The sequence below is a fragment of the Hyla sarda genome, chromosome 8 (genome assembly GCF_029499605.1).
Source record: "Hyla sarda isolate aHylSar1 chromosome 8, aHylSar1.hap1, whole genome shotgun sequence".
Classification (NCBI taxonomy): Eukaryota; Metazoa; Chordata; class Amphibia; order Anura; family Hylidae; genus Hyla; species Hyla sarda.
The window spans coordinates 174305188-174321408 of record NC_079196.1 but is presented as its reverse complement, the minus strand read 5'-3'; the positions used below and the strand labels follow the sequence as shown (position 1 = coordinate 174321408).

Sequence of the window (16221 nt, the reverse complement as noted above, 5' to 3'; positions counted from 1 at the left end):
AGATTCAAGACCCAAGGGGGAGAAGGTGACCGATAAGGAGGGGCAGCATGCGCCACTCCTTGAAGGAAGGTCCGGACATGAGAATTAGAAGCCATAGGACGCTGGAAAAGAAACAAAGGGCCGAAACTGAGAGACAACCCCAGTTTCAATCCCGACTGCAAGAAAGAGAGAAGACGGGAAACCGAAAAGGTAACAGGACACAAGACCTGAGCTTCACACCAAATAAAATAAGACCGCCAGGTACGGTGGTAAATTTTTGCCGAGGAGGACTAAGAGCCCTGAGCATGTTGCGAATGACTTGGGAAGAGAAACCGCGGCTCTCAAAACCGCGGCCTCAACCGCCACGCCGTCAAAGCAGAGAAAGTAATAGGGGTGGCACAGGAGACCTGAGATAGGAGGTTTGGACGATAGGGAAGGCGCAACATTAAGTCGTTCAGGAGCCTGACCATGACGACGTACCACGCCCGCCGGGCCCAGGCTGGACCACTAGAATGGCGGAAACTTCCCACTGAGAGTTTCCTCAGGACTCCGAAAAGAGAAGAAAGGGAGGAAACATAAGGTAGGGCAAAGCCCGACCACCAAAGAGACAAGGTAGGGCAAGGCTCGAGCAAGAGAGAGGAATGCTTCGGTTGTGGCGGGACAAGCAGAGGTCCACGCCTAGAGCTCCCCAGGGGTTGCAGATCACAGCAAACACCCCTGGATGTAGGGACTTGGACGACTGAGGACCGGCCAAGAAGATCACATCCCAGGGACGGCCAGACTGAAGATAACTGAGATGGCCGGAAATCTGAGTTCCGCCCAGGAGGGAAATTCCCAAGAAGCAAGCAAAGGAAGAATTGCCCTAGGCCTCAAAATGTTGAAGGGGAAAAGGCTTTTCGGGGGGCCAAGACCCCAAACCGGGCGGTCCCTGAAAACACCTCCCAGCCTGACAGACTGGCAGGGATGGACAGGAAGGAACACCCCCGAAAAAAATGAGGGGGAAAACAAAGCCACCATAGAAGGGACCGACAAGACTGACGAGAGAGAACGATCCTGCGGCCGAGAGACAATGGAGACCTGTCACACCGAAAGAAAATCACCACTTGAAGAGGTCGGTGATGAAACTGGGCAAATTGCACGGCCTCCACGGCCGCCGCCAATCGACACAGGAGATCCATGCAAAAGCGAATGAAAACTGGAGCAGGGAGCCGAAGGCATCAGACTCTTGAAAAGAGTCGGTGGAGTCGAAAGCGGGCAGAGGCCGCATCGAGCTGGAGCCCCAGGAGAGCGGTTGGGCTTGTCCAAAATGACCATCCAACCGAAGTGAGACAAGGTCTGGAGGTTGAGACTAAGACTCTCCAGGATCTGGGTCCTGGCTGGAGCTCAGATCAGGAGGTAGTCCAAATAAGGAATAACAGAAACAACTGTTGTCCGTAAAAAGGCTATCACAGGCGCCAGGACTTTGGTAAAGGTCCGCAGAGAAGTGGCCAGACCGAAATGGATAGCCACAATAGAAAATGACCGGAACTGCAGAGCGGAGGTACCGCTGATGACCGGGAAAGAATGAGAAGTGGAGGCAGGCATCCTTGATGTCCACCGAGGAACGAAAATTCCCCTTGAACCATGGATGCCAGCACCGAACGGAGAGACTCCATTCGGGATGGGAACGCAAGATGCTGGCTGAGATACTCGAGAACCAAGACTGGGCAAACAGAAACGCCTTTCTTGGAGACCACAGAGAGGTTGGAATAAACCTCGAAAACGTTCCCCTGAAGCTGCATGTTCAGGCATCCCGGAAGGCAAGAGGCGACCAACCACCCGAGAGAGGTCAGCTGGTGGGGGGCAACCCTTCAGGCCGAGGAAGGCCTACGGGTGCCTGATGGGGCCGCCAAACGGCCGGAACAGATAGCTGACCACTGGGAGGAATGGGATCGGAAAGAGGAGCCCTCTTCCCATGAAGGCGCCTGCCTGGATCCTTTGTTGGTACCCTTTGTTGGTACCAAAGGTCCGCAGAACCGGAAGGAGAACTTACGACGGAAAGCGGTTCTGTGAGTCTTACCAGAGGTAATAAAGAACTCTTTTTCCACCCGTCGCCTCACTTCCTGAAGGTGGCGTCCGCATTCCAGGCTTAAAGCCACATGAAGGGACAGTGGCTACCAGGTAGCTTGTGGTAAAGGCAGCACAGTGGCTGCGCATGGAAGCAGAACACAGAAAAATCTCCGGCTGCGGAGCATCGGAGAGCTAGATTAAATAAATCCTCCGGAGGGATCTTGAAGACTACCCTGGCAGAGTTTGAAGACCATACCAAAAGGGCCTTTGACACCCAGGCAGAAGCAAAAGCAGGAAGAACCTGCTGCATCAAGGGCAGAGATTGCCAAAATATCCAACTTCATGTACGCTGGATTCTTGAAGGCAGCCGCATTAGCCAACGGCCGGGTAGGCGCCTTAGAGAGGTGGGAGACCGGCGGATCCACAGTTGGAGAGGAGGTCCACCGAGCAATGAGGTCCTTGGCGAAGGAATAACGCGCTTGAACCTTCTTCGTTTCCTGAAACTTCTTGTCAGGGTGACTTCAGGCGGATACTCGCAGGGCGTAAAATTCAGTGTGAGAGCTGAAAGTCTTGAGTGCCCGTCAGGCACAAAGAAAGGAGACTTCTGGAGCCACGTCCGAAGTTCCTGGGTCCTTTAGATGGAAGGTGTCTCTTATGGCCGCAACCACTGAGTACACCACATCAGGCACATCCGTGCGGTCCTCTGAGTCGGAGGCCGAATCAGAAACCTCATCCACAAGTTCTCCAGGTGAATGGTAACGAGGTGAGGCAGACCTGGAAGAGGTCGGACATGATGAAAGGAAACTTCTGGACCACGTCCGAAGTTCCTGGGTCCTTTAGCTGGAAGGTGTCTCTTATGGCCGCAACCAAAGAGTACACCACATTAGGCACATCCGTGCGGTCCTCTGAGTCGGAGGCCGAATCAGAAACTTCTTACACAAGTTCTCCAGGTGAATGGGAACGTGTGAAGGCCCTGGAAGAGAGAGAGACGGACCTGGTACGCGGGTCTGGAGAGCCAGAGCGGCGACCCTTGGAGCATTCTCTAGAGGAGCGACGCTTGCTACAGGTCGGAGTAACGGGGCGATGCCTGCGAGGGGAGCGCCCGTGCCTGCCAGAAGACTCGGGGGATGAGTCAGATGACACACCCCTATGATGCTGCGAGTGCGTCAGAATAGGGGGAGAGCGGGACCCTCCGGAGGGCCGGTGTAGGGAGGGCCTCTCCAAGGCAGTCCCACATAACGTGAGACCTGAGCCAAGTCGGATATAGACTGGGAGAGGGAGGGAACCCAGGCTGGAGGGGCCGCCGAACCCACCGGGTCTGGAAGAACAACCGGGGTAGAGTATTAGGGGGGTCTGGGGGAGCAGTGGAGCAGGCAGAACAAGTGGTTCAGCAGAACCAGACAGTTTAGAGTTACAGTATTAACAGAGTAAAGGAGTGGTTAACACTCCAGTTAACTGTTTAGAGGGAGGCCGTTCTGGGCCTCTCTCACCCAAGACTGTGTTCCATTTCACTGCGTTGCTGATACAGTCTGCTTATCTTACTGTTTCACATGCCTTGAGATCCCCATAGACCACAATGGACCTATTTTAAAAATTAAACCACAACACTGTAACACTCTGTCCCACCCCGGGACTCGAACCCGTGGTGGTCTCCAGGCTGTCAGAGAGGAGAAATGCTGGCCAATAGCAAGGGAGGGGCATGTTAGGATCAGGGGGCACCACTGATTGGCCCCTGCTACCATAATCGTGCGCACAGCGCTGATTGGTGGACAGTTCACGCCCAGAGAAGCTTCGGAGGCCCTGGGTGGGCGGAGCTAAAGCACACCGGGCCGCCATAACGGCACCGCTCCTTGCCCCGAGCGCACATGCGAATGCATGTTCGCTCGCGGGGAACTGACGCCGGCAGCAGCTGCTGCTGAAAGTGAAAGTAAGCCGGCGCTCAGAGCGCCCGCATAGAAGAATGCTGCGGCTGTCAGCCACTTCAATGTAAAAAACACACACACAGTCGTTCCACACACACACATATATATATAAGAATAAAGTGTAGAAAGTTGTGCCCCATCCAAACTGCCACTGCTCTCCCCAGTAATAAAGGGCCCCCTGTCCAGGCCAGCCCCATTAGACCCATGAGAAAGGTGGTCCAAAAACTGAGGGTCTCCAGATGTTGCAAATCTGCACCTAAGGAGAAAGGGAAATATACTCACCTCAGTCAGAAGAACTTACCTCATGAAGTCTTCCTATGAAGTCTTCAGCCAGCTTTTATCACCTGAATCATGCCGGGCTACCATGTGCGAGCGAGACGAGCAGGGAGATAGGGTGACCCGGACGCATGATGTACAAACCCAGGCGCTGACCGTTGGCGAGGGGGGGTGAACAGTGCATATACGCAATGTCTGTGCCCCCTTACTCGCAATGGGGAAACAGTGAGCCGCAGTTCCTGAAAACAGGAAAGAAAATGGAATAAAAAAATCTAACACATCCCTAAATCTAGGAAAATAATAAAACATAAGACCTGGTCTGGAGAGAACACCAGACCATGTCCACCTCCTTAGACACTAAGCTTAAAACTGATTACCTCAGGGCCTGGAGGTGGGTATATCCTGCTGGGAGGAGCAGACTTCTTTGTTGCCATAGTGTCATACCTCCTAGAGACAGCAGCATACACCCACGGTCTGTGTCCCCCAATGGAGCCGATAGAGAAATAAATAATATATATAGTCGGTCACAGGCCAGAAACAGAAATGGGCAACTACCAGACAACCAGAACACATATAACAGACAGGATACAAATACAAACAGGGCAGAATATAGTGTAATAACACAGTTCACAAACCAGATATCAGATAAACGGCAGACATGATAAAATGAACAAGACTAGGTATGCAACAAAATACAGCAGAATCCAAGAGACGCAGGGGATAGATGGAAGAAATGGAAGCAAAAACACTAAACTGATCAGGTAACATAGGGCACTGTTCACACTGGACACAGATAACAAACAAACTGGACACCCCACTCCAAAAAAGGAGTAGCCATTATAATAAAGCCAAATAGACTACTGGCCAGCGGGCACACTCCACCATGTGATCAGGATGCTGACCCAGTAGGAAACAAAAATATAATACATGAAACTCTAGACCAGAACCAGATGAGTCTAAATAGACTCCGGATACCAAACAGGAATTATTACATACAGAGCACAGGTAAAACTAGACAAGACTCAAACAGTGTGAAAACAGACTAAGCAGAAAGGACATACAATCTTGAAAACCGACAGATATAACACAGACTAAAATCTACAATAAACAAGACTATTAAACCATGGCTAACACTAAGATATATCACAGGATAAATAAAAGGTGCATGCTCAAGCAGACTTGGAAGTGTATTGCACAATAACCAAGACCAGAATGCAGGAGACCTCTGGTTAAAATAGACACACCCAAGATTTCATTAGTTCTGAGCATTAACTATTCCCAATCCAGGGAGAATAGCAAACTGCTCAGAACAAACTAGTGTGGGAATACACACCTAAACAGAAAAATACAAAAGCAAATAAACGGACATTACACTTTGCCCCTGTTCCTCTATTATGATGGAAAATTTAAATATGCAAGTTGGGCTATTGATGTACTTGGGATATTCATTGGGCCCCCAGTGCACTGTGATGTCTGGCCCGCATCTTCTAGTTTACTGCCCTCTTTATAAAATATTCACTTTTCTTCTCCTGTGAGATCTCTCTCGCGGGTAGAGAGAGCTCACATTGTCAATTGGGCATGCACAACTGCCAGGCTAGCCAAAGCGGTAAGCAGCACTGCTTTACAGCCTTGGCAATCTTTACGACGCATGTGAAATTGACAAAGTGAGCTGACACTAAATTAGATCTCTTTGCTCCCAAAAAAGATCTCGAAGGAGAAGAAAAAGGAATATTTAAAGAGGGCTTCAACAGTGTCACAGTTCTCTTCTAGGTTAGGGAACACCCCAAGCGCACCAACAGTCTCATTTGCATATTTCCATTTCCCTCCATAATGGAAGAACAGGGGCACAGACTGAAAAATGGTTAAGATGATTTTAATTAGCGTCACCGCACTATAAGCCTGTACCAACAGGTTAGTATGGGTGTTGCTGATGACATTTTGGCTTTAAAGACAAGCTTTAGAGAAAAATGGCTGTTTTCTTCACTTTCATAGCAAGGGTGATCCTTTGTCAATTACCTTCCTGCTTCCTTCCATTAACCAGCGAATTCTTTTATGAAAGAAATCAATTGCTCTAAGACACAAAGACAAGAAAATTTGATCATTATATGCTATAAGTATGGGCAGAACAGAAATGGAAATAAAAAAAATGGTAACATTCATAGGTTGTTTTGTAAGACAGACAGTGGTCCTATGAGAAAGATGATCATGTCAGGTCCAGGAAGATCTCAGTCGTACAAATATTACAGTCGTAAAAATATTAGTCGTAAAAATGGAGATAAGAAGAAAAAGAAGCTTTGATAGTTTATTTTCATTTATGATATATTTGTATACATTTTAACCATCTCTACCCACGCCATCTGATTACTTCATGTTTTTTGTGATATTGAGCTCATCTCTGAGCACTGTCATCTCTGGACATCAAAACAAGGTTAATCTTAATGTATATTTCTCTCCAATACTGTGGTATTGTACTACATGACCATCAAAGATGAAAGAACAGATTCTGACTCACCGCATTGTGGGCAGATAGAATCTTTATGGGGGAGATTTATCAAAACCTGTCCAGAGCAAAAGTTGCAGAGTTGCCCATAGCAACCAATCAGATCACTTCATTCATTTTTCAGAGGCCTTTTCAAAAATGAAAGAAGCGATCCGATTGGTTGCTATGAGCAACTCATCAACTTTTCCTCTGGACAGGTTTTGATAAATCTTTCCCTATGTCTTTATCTATATATATAAAACTCAACGTGTGTGTGTATGTATATATGTATGTATGTATGTACCGTATGTATGTATGTTCCACAAAAACTTCTCTTGTCAGGTGTTGAAAGGGAGCTTGACCTGTAATATGTGTACCAGGAGCTTGACCGAGACAATGCATCACTAGTCAGGTGTTGAAAGGGAGCTTGTCACACAAACAAGCCAGTAGCATGGACATTTACCACCAACATAAGCAGGGATCTTTGGTAAACATGTCCATTGCTGGCTGACAGATAATTAAAAAAGTCACCTTATGTTGGATAACCCCTTAAATTCAAAAGCCTGTATGATTATTTTCTAGTTTTAATTACACAGTTAGTATGGTTGGAAAAAGACATATGTCCATCAAGTTTAACCTCTTAAGGACCCATGACGTATGCGTACGTCATGAGTCCCGGTCCTGCGATATAACACGGGGTCACACGCATCATATCGCGGCGGGCCCGGCGTCATAGTGAAGCCGGGACCCGCCTCTAATAGGGCGCGGCACCGATCGCTGTGCCGCGCGCTATTAACCCTTTAGCCGCGCGCTCAAAGCTGAGCCGCGCGGCTAAAAACAAAAGTAAAAGTGCCCGGCTAGCTCAGGGAGCTGTTCGCGATCGCCGCGGTATAATCGCGGCATCCCGAACAGCTGTAGCACAGGAGGAGGTCTTCTTACCTTCTCTTGTGCTGTCCGATCGCCGAATGAATGCTTCAAGCCTGAGATCCAGGCTTGAGCATTCAATCGCCGAAAACACTGATTGATCCATTTCTATGGAGATGGATTAATCAGTGTAAAAGATCAGTTAATGCAATGTTATAGCCCCCTATAGGAACTATAATATTGCATAAGAAAAGTGTAAAAAAAATCATTAACCCTTTCAATTATCCCTTCCCCTAATAAAAGTTTGAATCACCCGGCATTTACAAAAATAAAAAAAATATTATGTAAATAATAATAAAAATAAACATATGTGGTATCGCCGCGTGCGGAAATGTCGGAATTATAAAAATATACCGCTTTTTAAACCGCTCGTTCAATGGCGTACGCGCAAAAAAATTCCAAAGTCCAAAATAGCGCATTTTTGATCACTTTTTATACCACAAAAAAGTGAATAAAAAGTGATCAAAAAGTCTGATCAGAACAAAAATCATACCGGTAAAAACTTCAGATGACGGCGCAAAAAATTAGTCCCCAAAGCGCCCTGAACACAGAAAAATAAAAAAGTTATAGGGGTCAAAAGATTACCATTTTAAACGTATAAATTTTCCTGCATGTATTCATGATTTTTTTCGGAAGTGATACAAATTCAAACCTATACAAGTAGGGTATCATTTTAACCGTATGGACCTACAGAATGAAGATAATGTATCATTTTTGACAAAAAATGTACTGCGTAAAAACAGAAGCCCCCAAAAATTACAAAATAGTGTTTTTTTCATCAATTTTGTCGCACATTGATTTTTTTTCCCGTTTCACCGTAGATTTTTGGGTAAAATGACTAATGTCATTACAAAGTAGAATCAGTGACGCAAAAAGTAAGCCATTATATATAATTTTAGGTGAAAATTTTTAAGAGTTATGATTTTTTAAAGTTAAGGAGGAAAAATTGAAAATGAAAAAACGGAAAAAGCCCGGGTCCTTAAGGGGTTAACCAAGGAGGTGAATAAAGGGGGAGGAATGTGATACTATATTTCTGCATATGCATTAAGGTTATTTTGTTCATAATTACATAGTCCCTAGGACATGTCAAAAGTTTTTGGAAAATGTAGGTACCTTTTAAGAACTATCTCCAGCCTAAAGAATACAGAGTAGTTCTGGATGAGATGATATGGTTCCCAGAGATCACCATCATCAAGTATGTCCGGGTTTATATGAAGAGACAGAAGAGATTGAACATGACTGTATCCACAGAGGGTCTGGGCTTGGTTCTCTAAAATGTTTGGAAAAACCTCCCTGTCAAGTTTCTTCAAATACTGTGTGTAAGTGTATACAGAAGAATTAATGCTGTTTTGGCAATTAAGGGCGGTAACACAAAATTTTATTTAAATTTCTCTTCAGTTCATTCACTTGCATTTTTTAATTGATAAAAGTATATAAAACTATTACCAATACTATTTTTAAAAGCATTCTTACTTTGCAGCATTTTTTTCACACCTGCCTAATATGTTTGTACAGTACTGTATATACCTTTCACTGTAATACTGATATGATAAGGAGGAGACTGATAAAAAGTTTACATTTTGACTTAGTGGCCAAAATAATAACTACTTGATTACAGGATTTTTGTAAAATATCAATAGTAGAATGGAAACTTGAAAAAAAACATCCCCAAAAATTCTTTAAAAAATATGTTTCACATGAAAACTTAATTTAAGCAAAAGGTCATTTTCTGATGACACATTCCCTTTAGGTAAAACATTGAATGGGTAAACAGTCTTTTTTTTTTTTTTTTTTTTTTTTTTTGTATTTATACAGGGTCAAGAAATGTTCACAATCTTCAACTTACTCCTGAATTTTCATTTCAAATCCGTGTACGGTCTCTGCAGTTAGTTCGATTTGTTTGGCAGCATTTTTTGATGGTTTCCTTTACAAAAAAACATAGATTAGTGATATATATTAGTATATTTGTATAGAGTATGTTTGTATATTACTCTGAAAATATTGAACTGATCATATAAAAGGTTTCCTATATTCAACACTAAAGAAAGATGGGTATATCACTAGCTCTGTCAGTCCCTTAGACTTTATATCGAGCAGAAACACACATGCAGTTGTGTTGTGACAAGGAACAGGGGGACATGGGGCCCAATCTTGTGACTAATGAAGGTTTCGGAGGGGGGCATGGCCTGACCTAGCATGTGAACAGTCGTGCGGTCTGGAGCTGTGTTGTGTATCTGACTATAATCCTAGCCGAAAAGTTTTTATTTCTACCTTCCATACAGTATCTGTAAAGTTGTGAGCTTCATTATGGCCGGCCACGATCGTCTTTTGAGCATGGACCAGAAGGTGCGTGGCGGCGGTTCATCAGGGTCGGAAGTGGCACCATCTTTAGCCTCTGTGATCGCCAGCATGACAGAGAAGCTGCAGTGGTCTCGAACCTGCCAACTTCTACCCCCCCCCCCCCCCCACTGTGATGGAAGATTGTGGAGACGTCGACTGGCTTAAAGGGGTACTCCACTGGCCACCGTTCGGAACATTTAGTTCCAAAAGCTGTGTGCGTGCTGCGGGGGGTCGACCATGCCCCCTTGTGAGGTCATTCCATGCCCCCTCAATGCAAGTCTATGGGAGTGGGCGTGGCGGCCACCACACACCCTCCCCTAGACTTGCATTGAGGGGACATGGCATGACGTCATAAGGGGGCTTGGCCAACCCCTGCAGCACGCACACGGTGTTCGGAACTAAATGTTCCGAACGGTGGTCAGTGGAGTACCCCTTTAATGGTGATACGGGCCCCTGGGCCCTCAGTGATCCTGCCCAGGGGGCTAAAGTTTCTAACCCTTCCTCTACTAGTGTGGTTCCTACACAGTCTGGTGGATCTGCTGCTGAGGGTGAGCCTACACTGAAAGATGTGCTGCTGGCTGTCTGTAAACGTAATGCAGACGTTAAATTAGAGGCATGAGAGAGGATACTTACCTCCTGAGGCACAATGTGCATAAATGGGTGATGTGGAGTAATGAATGGGAGACCTTGAGGATGGGACAAGCACAGGGTGATTACTAACATGGCGACGTTGCTGCAAAATCAGATGATACTGAAAACAGTCTAAGACGGAAAAACATGCACTTTGTTGGCATTCCTGAGAAAACTGAGGGGCAGAATCATGGGGGGGACGCTTTAAAAATTGTCTCCTTTCTACTTTTGGCAAAGAAACACTGACATTCCTCTTTGATGTGGAGAGGACGCATTAAGTGCTATCTCGCCCACTACTGCATGGAGCCCCCACCCTGGACTGTTCTCATCTGCATATTGCATTATCAGGACCGTGATATTGTTCTTCGCAAGGCCAGAGGGTTGAACAAGCTCACTATCAATTGCCGGTCGGATTATCATCTTTCCTGACTTTTTTGCGGAGGTGCAGAAAAAAGAGGGAAATATACATTGATGCTAGAAGGCGTCTTGGGGCTTTCAATGTTGTCATGCTTTATCCAGCTTTATCCTGTGTGTGCTCACATCTTTGATACCTCCACTGCAGCTACTTAATAAACCGCAAATCAGACGAAATTGTAAGATTATTATCTGACCCACATAAAAATATTTATGGGGATTTACTCTCCAATTTGTGAATAGAGATGAGATGAAAAACCCTATCAAAGAAATGAGCAGGTATTCATATTGTTTTTTTTTTTTTTTCCATAAACATAAAAACAAAACAATCAAATGTATATAGAACAAGATCTACACAAAAAAAAAATCCAAGGAAAAGGAAGAAAAAAAGAAAAGAGAAGGAAAGCATACATTCACCCATCTAATCATTCACTCCGAATTCTTTATTAAGTATTTACGTAATCCAGAGGGTATTACATAACTAATCTATTTCTTTATCCACTCTCTTTACCTGCTTTTCTTTACCAGTCAATAAGACTATCTAAACTATCCCGAATGGGATCTTATTACTCATACAAAATTCTTTCCACAGTCTCCATTTTTCCTGATATAAGCTACTGGTTAACATATTTTATGCAAGTAACCCTTCCATCTTATAGTTTCTATGTACAATTCTTATTAATTCAGAAATAATAGGTATTCATATTGTTAAATGGGCACTCTCATTAAAACTATTTTTTGCTATTGTACTCCTTATGGTAAATAAAAAATCTTTCTAATGTACTTTGTTTAAAAAAGTTTTTTTTAATGTTTTCTATGTTTTATTTGTGTTTAAAAAGCTGCCACTAGGTTTCTCCCTACTTGTCCAGAGCACATTTTCCCCCATCTTTTTGCACAGACTTTGGACTCCTGCTTGCCTGGCAAAAGTCCAAAAGCAGGAAATGCTGAGGGGTGTGTGCAGCCTTATCCAATCATAGCTCATCTCACACACTGAGCTGTTCTGGGCTGTGTGTAGCAGAGTGAGTGAGGAAGTTCTCCCCTGTATGGCTTCAGATGATGTCACAGCCTGCTGGGTAACGCCCCTTACCAGTCTGTGAGACTGAGCAGAAAATACAGAACAATATCAAAGTAGAAAACTAACAAATAATCAAAATAAAGGCAGGGGGTGGTTTATCATGATGGGGCAGTGAACTGGGAGGATTATAAAATTTAACAAGATCATTAGAGGTACTTTTTAAATACAGATATATAATTGTATAACTAAGACTAATAACTAAGAAATACTTTTCTTGTTCCTAATAAAGAAAGATATCTGAATAATTGATTATCCACCTCACTGGGTTGAGGAAATCTATACATAGAAGCCAAGCCTGAGATCTATATCATATGACTCACATGACAATGTTCCCCAGCTTTAGTAGATCTTGTATGGTGAGATGTTGGGAGTCAATACCATGGTGGAGAACCCATTCTTCAGAGCACTGTGCATCATTCAGACCAGTCTCTGTTGCTGCCAGTCTCTGAAGAAAAGAGTTAATGGACACAAAAACAAAAAAAAAAACAGGAAAAGTTCAGTACAACAGTATGTAAATCTGAAAGATGCAGACACAGGTAAAAATCTTATTTATATATTTATATAGAAGCAAAGATATAAATGCTAGCACCCCCTCTTAACCCCTTAAAGGGGTACTCCGGTGAAAAACTTTTTTTTTTTTTTTTTTTTTTTTAAATCAGCTGGTGCCAGAAAGTTAAACAGATTTGTAAATTACTTCTATTAAAAAATCTTAATCCTTCCTGTACTTATTAGCTGCTGAATACTACAGCGGAAATTCTTTTCTTTTTTGAAACACAGAACTGTCTGCTGACATCACAAGCACAGTGCTCTCTGCTGACATCTCTGTCCATTTTATGAACTGTCCAGAACAGCATATGTTTGCTATGGGGGTTTCCTTTTACCCTGGACAGTTCCTAAAATGGACAGATATGTCAGCAGAGAGCCCTGTGCTCATGATATCAGCAGACAGCTCTGTGTTTCAAATGGAAAATAATTTCCACTGTAGTATTCAGCAGCTAATAAGTACAGGAAGGATTAAGATTTTTTAATAGAAGTAATTTACAAATCTGTTTAACTTTCTGGCACCAGTTGATTTAAAAAAAAAAAAGTTTTTCACTGGAGTACCCCTTTAAAGGAGTAGTTTGGCGCGCACTTTTCTTATTTTATCCGATCCAGCCTGCAAAAAAAAAATAAAAACAAACTTTCTCTTACCAGCCAACGGGCCCCCGGAGCTCCGGTACAGATGTTCGGTCGCCGGGCTGTTTGCTTCTTACTTCCTGTTAGCTCGCCATGTCACACGGAGCTTCAGCCTATCACCAGAAGAGACGGGACATCGCTGCGGCCGGTGATAGGCTGAAGCTCCGTGTGACATGCCGGGCTAACAGGAAGTAAGAAGCAAACAGCCCGGCGACCGAACACCTGTACCGGAGTGTACGGGAGCTCCGGGGGCTCGTTGGCAGGTAAGAGAAAGTTTGTTTTCTTTTATTTTGCAGCCCGGATGGGATAAAATGATAAAAGTGTGCGCCGGACTACTCCTTTAAGGACACAGCCCATTTTGGCCTTAAGGACACAGCCAATTTTATTTTTGCGTTTTCGCTTTTTCCTCCTACTCTTCTAAAAATCACAACTCTTTTATATTTTGTATAACTCTATTTTTTGCGTGAACAATTGTACTTTGTAATGACAAAACTCATTTTACATAAAATTTATGGCAAACCCCCAAAAAATATTATTTGTGTGGGTAAATTGAAAAGAAAACTGAAATCTTGAACATTTTGGAGGGTTTTGTTTTAAGCTTGCACATTTTACGGTTTTGTGCGACTTTTAGTGGTACACCGGGCTGCGTGATTTCTGACAATCCAGCTTGTTTTACAAGAGATCTGTTTTTTACTTAGGCAGGGATTTACTAACTGCACTTTTGTTAAAAAAAATCGCACAAAAAGTAGCAAACAGCCTAAAAAGTCGCAAATCTACAAAAAAAAAAAAAGTTGTCTTATAAAAATTCCCGTAAATTCCTGCCCGCATCTAACACTCGTATATACTACCCGCCACCCGCTGTTGTAAGACTACAACTCCCAGCATGCCCTTACAGTAAGAACATGCTGGGAGTTGTAGTCTTGCAGTAACTAGCTGGCAGGTGTTAAAAGCGGCCGGGCAGCGGGTGGTATAAGGGGGGGGCGCGTGGTGGTGGCATACTGCGGGCGGTGGGTGTATGTGGGGGGCAGTGGGTGATAGATGCGGGCAGATGGTGAGGAGCAGAGCCAGACGGCATTGTAGTTTCATATTCCCCGCCTGGAGCTGTGATTGGCCGAGGGATCTCAGCCAATCACAGCTTCAGGAGGGAAATATGAAACTACAGAGCCGTAGTTTCATATTCATGGTAGCCGGCCGGGGAGCGGAGCGCTTTTCACCTGCGTTGTATAACTAAAAATCCCAGCATGCCCTTACAGTAAGGACATGCTGGGAGTTGTAGTTGTGTGGTGCGCATAGGTGACAAGCGCTCTGCTCCCCGGCTGGCTACCATGAATATGAAACTACGGCACTGTAGTTTCATATTTCCCTCCTGAAGCTGTGATTGGCCGAGACCCCTCGGCCAATCACAGCTCCAGGCGGGGAATACGAAATTACAATGCCGTAGTATTATATTCATGGTTCCCGGCCTGCCCGCATCTATCACCCGCTGCCCCCACATACGCCCACCACCTGCAGTATGCCACCACCACGCGCCCCCCCATATACCGCCCACGCACCACACAACTACAACTCCCAGCATGTCCTTGCTGTAAGGGAATGCTGGGAGTTGGAGTCCTGCGCATTTCCCACCAGCCCGCGCCTCACAACTGGGAGCTGGGAGCTGTAGTCATGCGGCGCAGGCGGTGGGAGATAAGCGGGCTTCCCTGGCTGTTGCTAAATTACAACTCCCATGATGGGAGTTGTAGTTTAGGAACAGGGTGCCTCCAGCTGTTGCTAAACTGGAGGCTCTCTGTTGCTAAATTACAACTCCCGTCATGAGATGGGGGTTGTAGTTTAGCAACTGCTGGAGGCACCATAAATGTATTAACATATTTTCCGTGTTTTTTTCTTCTCATTTCAGATCCGTGTATGCAGAGGATTCTTTGCATTTGGTAGATTACGTAGATGAACAGTTTTTTTTTATTTAATATTAATAAAATGGTTAACGAGGGCTTGTGGGGGGGAGTGTTTTTTTGGAATACATTTTTTTTAAATGTGTGGTGTTTTTTATTTTTTATAGTATTTTTTTTTATAGTTTTCTTAACAGGATTAGCAGTGGAAGCTGTCTAATAGACAGAATCCATTACTAAACTGGGGTTAGCATTAGCCACAAAAACAGCTAGCGCTAACCCCCAAATGTTACCCCGACATCCAACGCCACAGGGGTACCGGGAAGAGTCATTACCAACAGGCCCGGAGGGTCATAAATGGTGCTCCTGGGCCTAGGCAGTAACAGGCTGGTGTTATTAAGGTTGGGGAGGGCCAGTAACAATGGCCCTAAACCACCCTGGTAATGTCAGGCTGTTGCTGCTTGGTTGTTGTGCTGAGAATGAAAATATGGGGAACCCTATGCGTTTTTTTTATTTTATTATTATTTAATTATTTATGCAAAAAAATGTGTGTGGCTCCCTGTATTTTCATTCTCAGCCAGATACCAACCAAGCAGCAACAGCCTGATGTTACCAGGGTGGTCTAGGACCATTGTTACTGGCCCTCCCCAGTCTAAATAACACCAGCCTGTTACCGCCTAGGCCCAGGAACGCCATTTTTGACACTCCGGGCCTGTTGATACCGGCTCTTCCCGGCACCCCAGTGGCGTGGGTACCGGGTAATAATTGGCGGTTAGCGCTAGCTGTTTTTGGGGCTAACGCTAAACCTGGCTTAGAAATGGATTCCGTCTATTAGACAGCTTCCACTACTAAGCCACTACTTAAAAAATAAAAAAATAAAATCATTACACGTTTAAAAATTTTATTCCAAAAAAAAACACTCCCCCACAAGCCCTCGTTAACCATTTTATTAATACACTGCTTAAAAAAAATAAAGGGAACACTTAAACAACACAATGTAACCCCAAATCAATCACACTTCTGTGAAATCACACTGTCCACTCAGGAAGCAACACTGATTGACAATCAATT

The 16221-nt window shown here is 44.5% G+C and overlaps 1 protein-coding gene across 8 annotated transcripts in view; it reads right to left on the bottom strand.

Annotated features, from left to right (window-relative positions):
• Positions 1–16221, bottom strand: part of VWA3A (von Willebrand factor A domain containing 3A) — a 247492-nt gene that overhangs the window by 128036 nt on the left and 103235 nt on the right. For 7 of the 8 annotated variants that reach the window (XM_056534783.1, XM_056534789.1, XM_056534787.1 and 4 more), the window contains exons 4-6: positions 12409–12533; positions 9476–9553; positions 6243–6297 (exon numbers count right to left, since the gene is read on the bottom strand). In XM_056534783.1, coding sequence (XP_056390758.1) covers positions 6243–6297; positions 9476–9553; positions 12409–12533 — 258 coding nt within the window. The remainder of the gene's footprint in view (positions 1–6242; positions 6298–9475; positions 9554–12408; positions 12534–16221) is intronic. The other variant, XM_056534790.1, reaches the window with a different exon arrangement.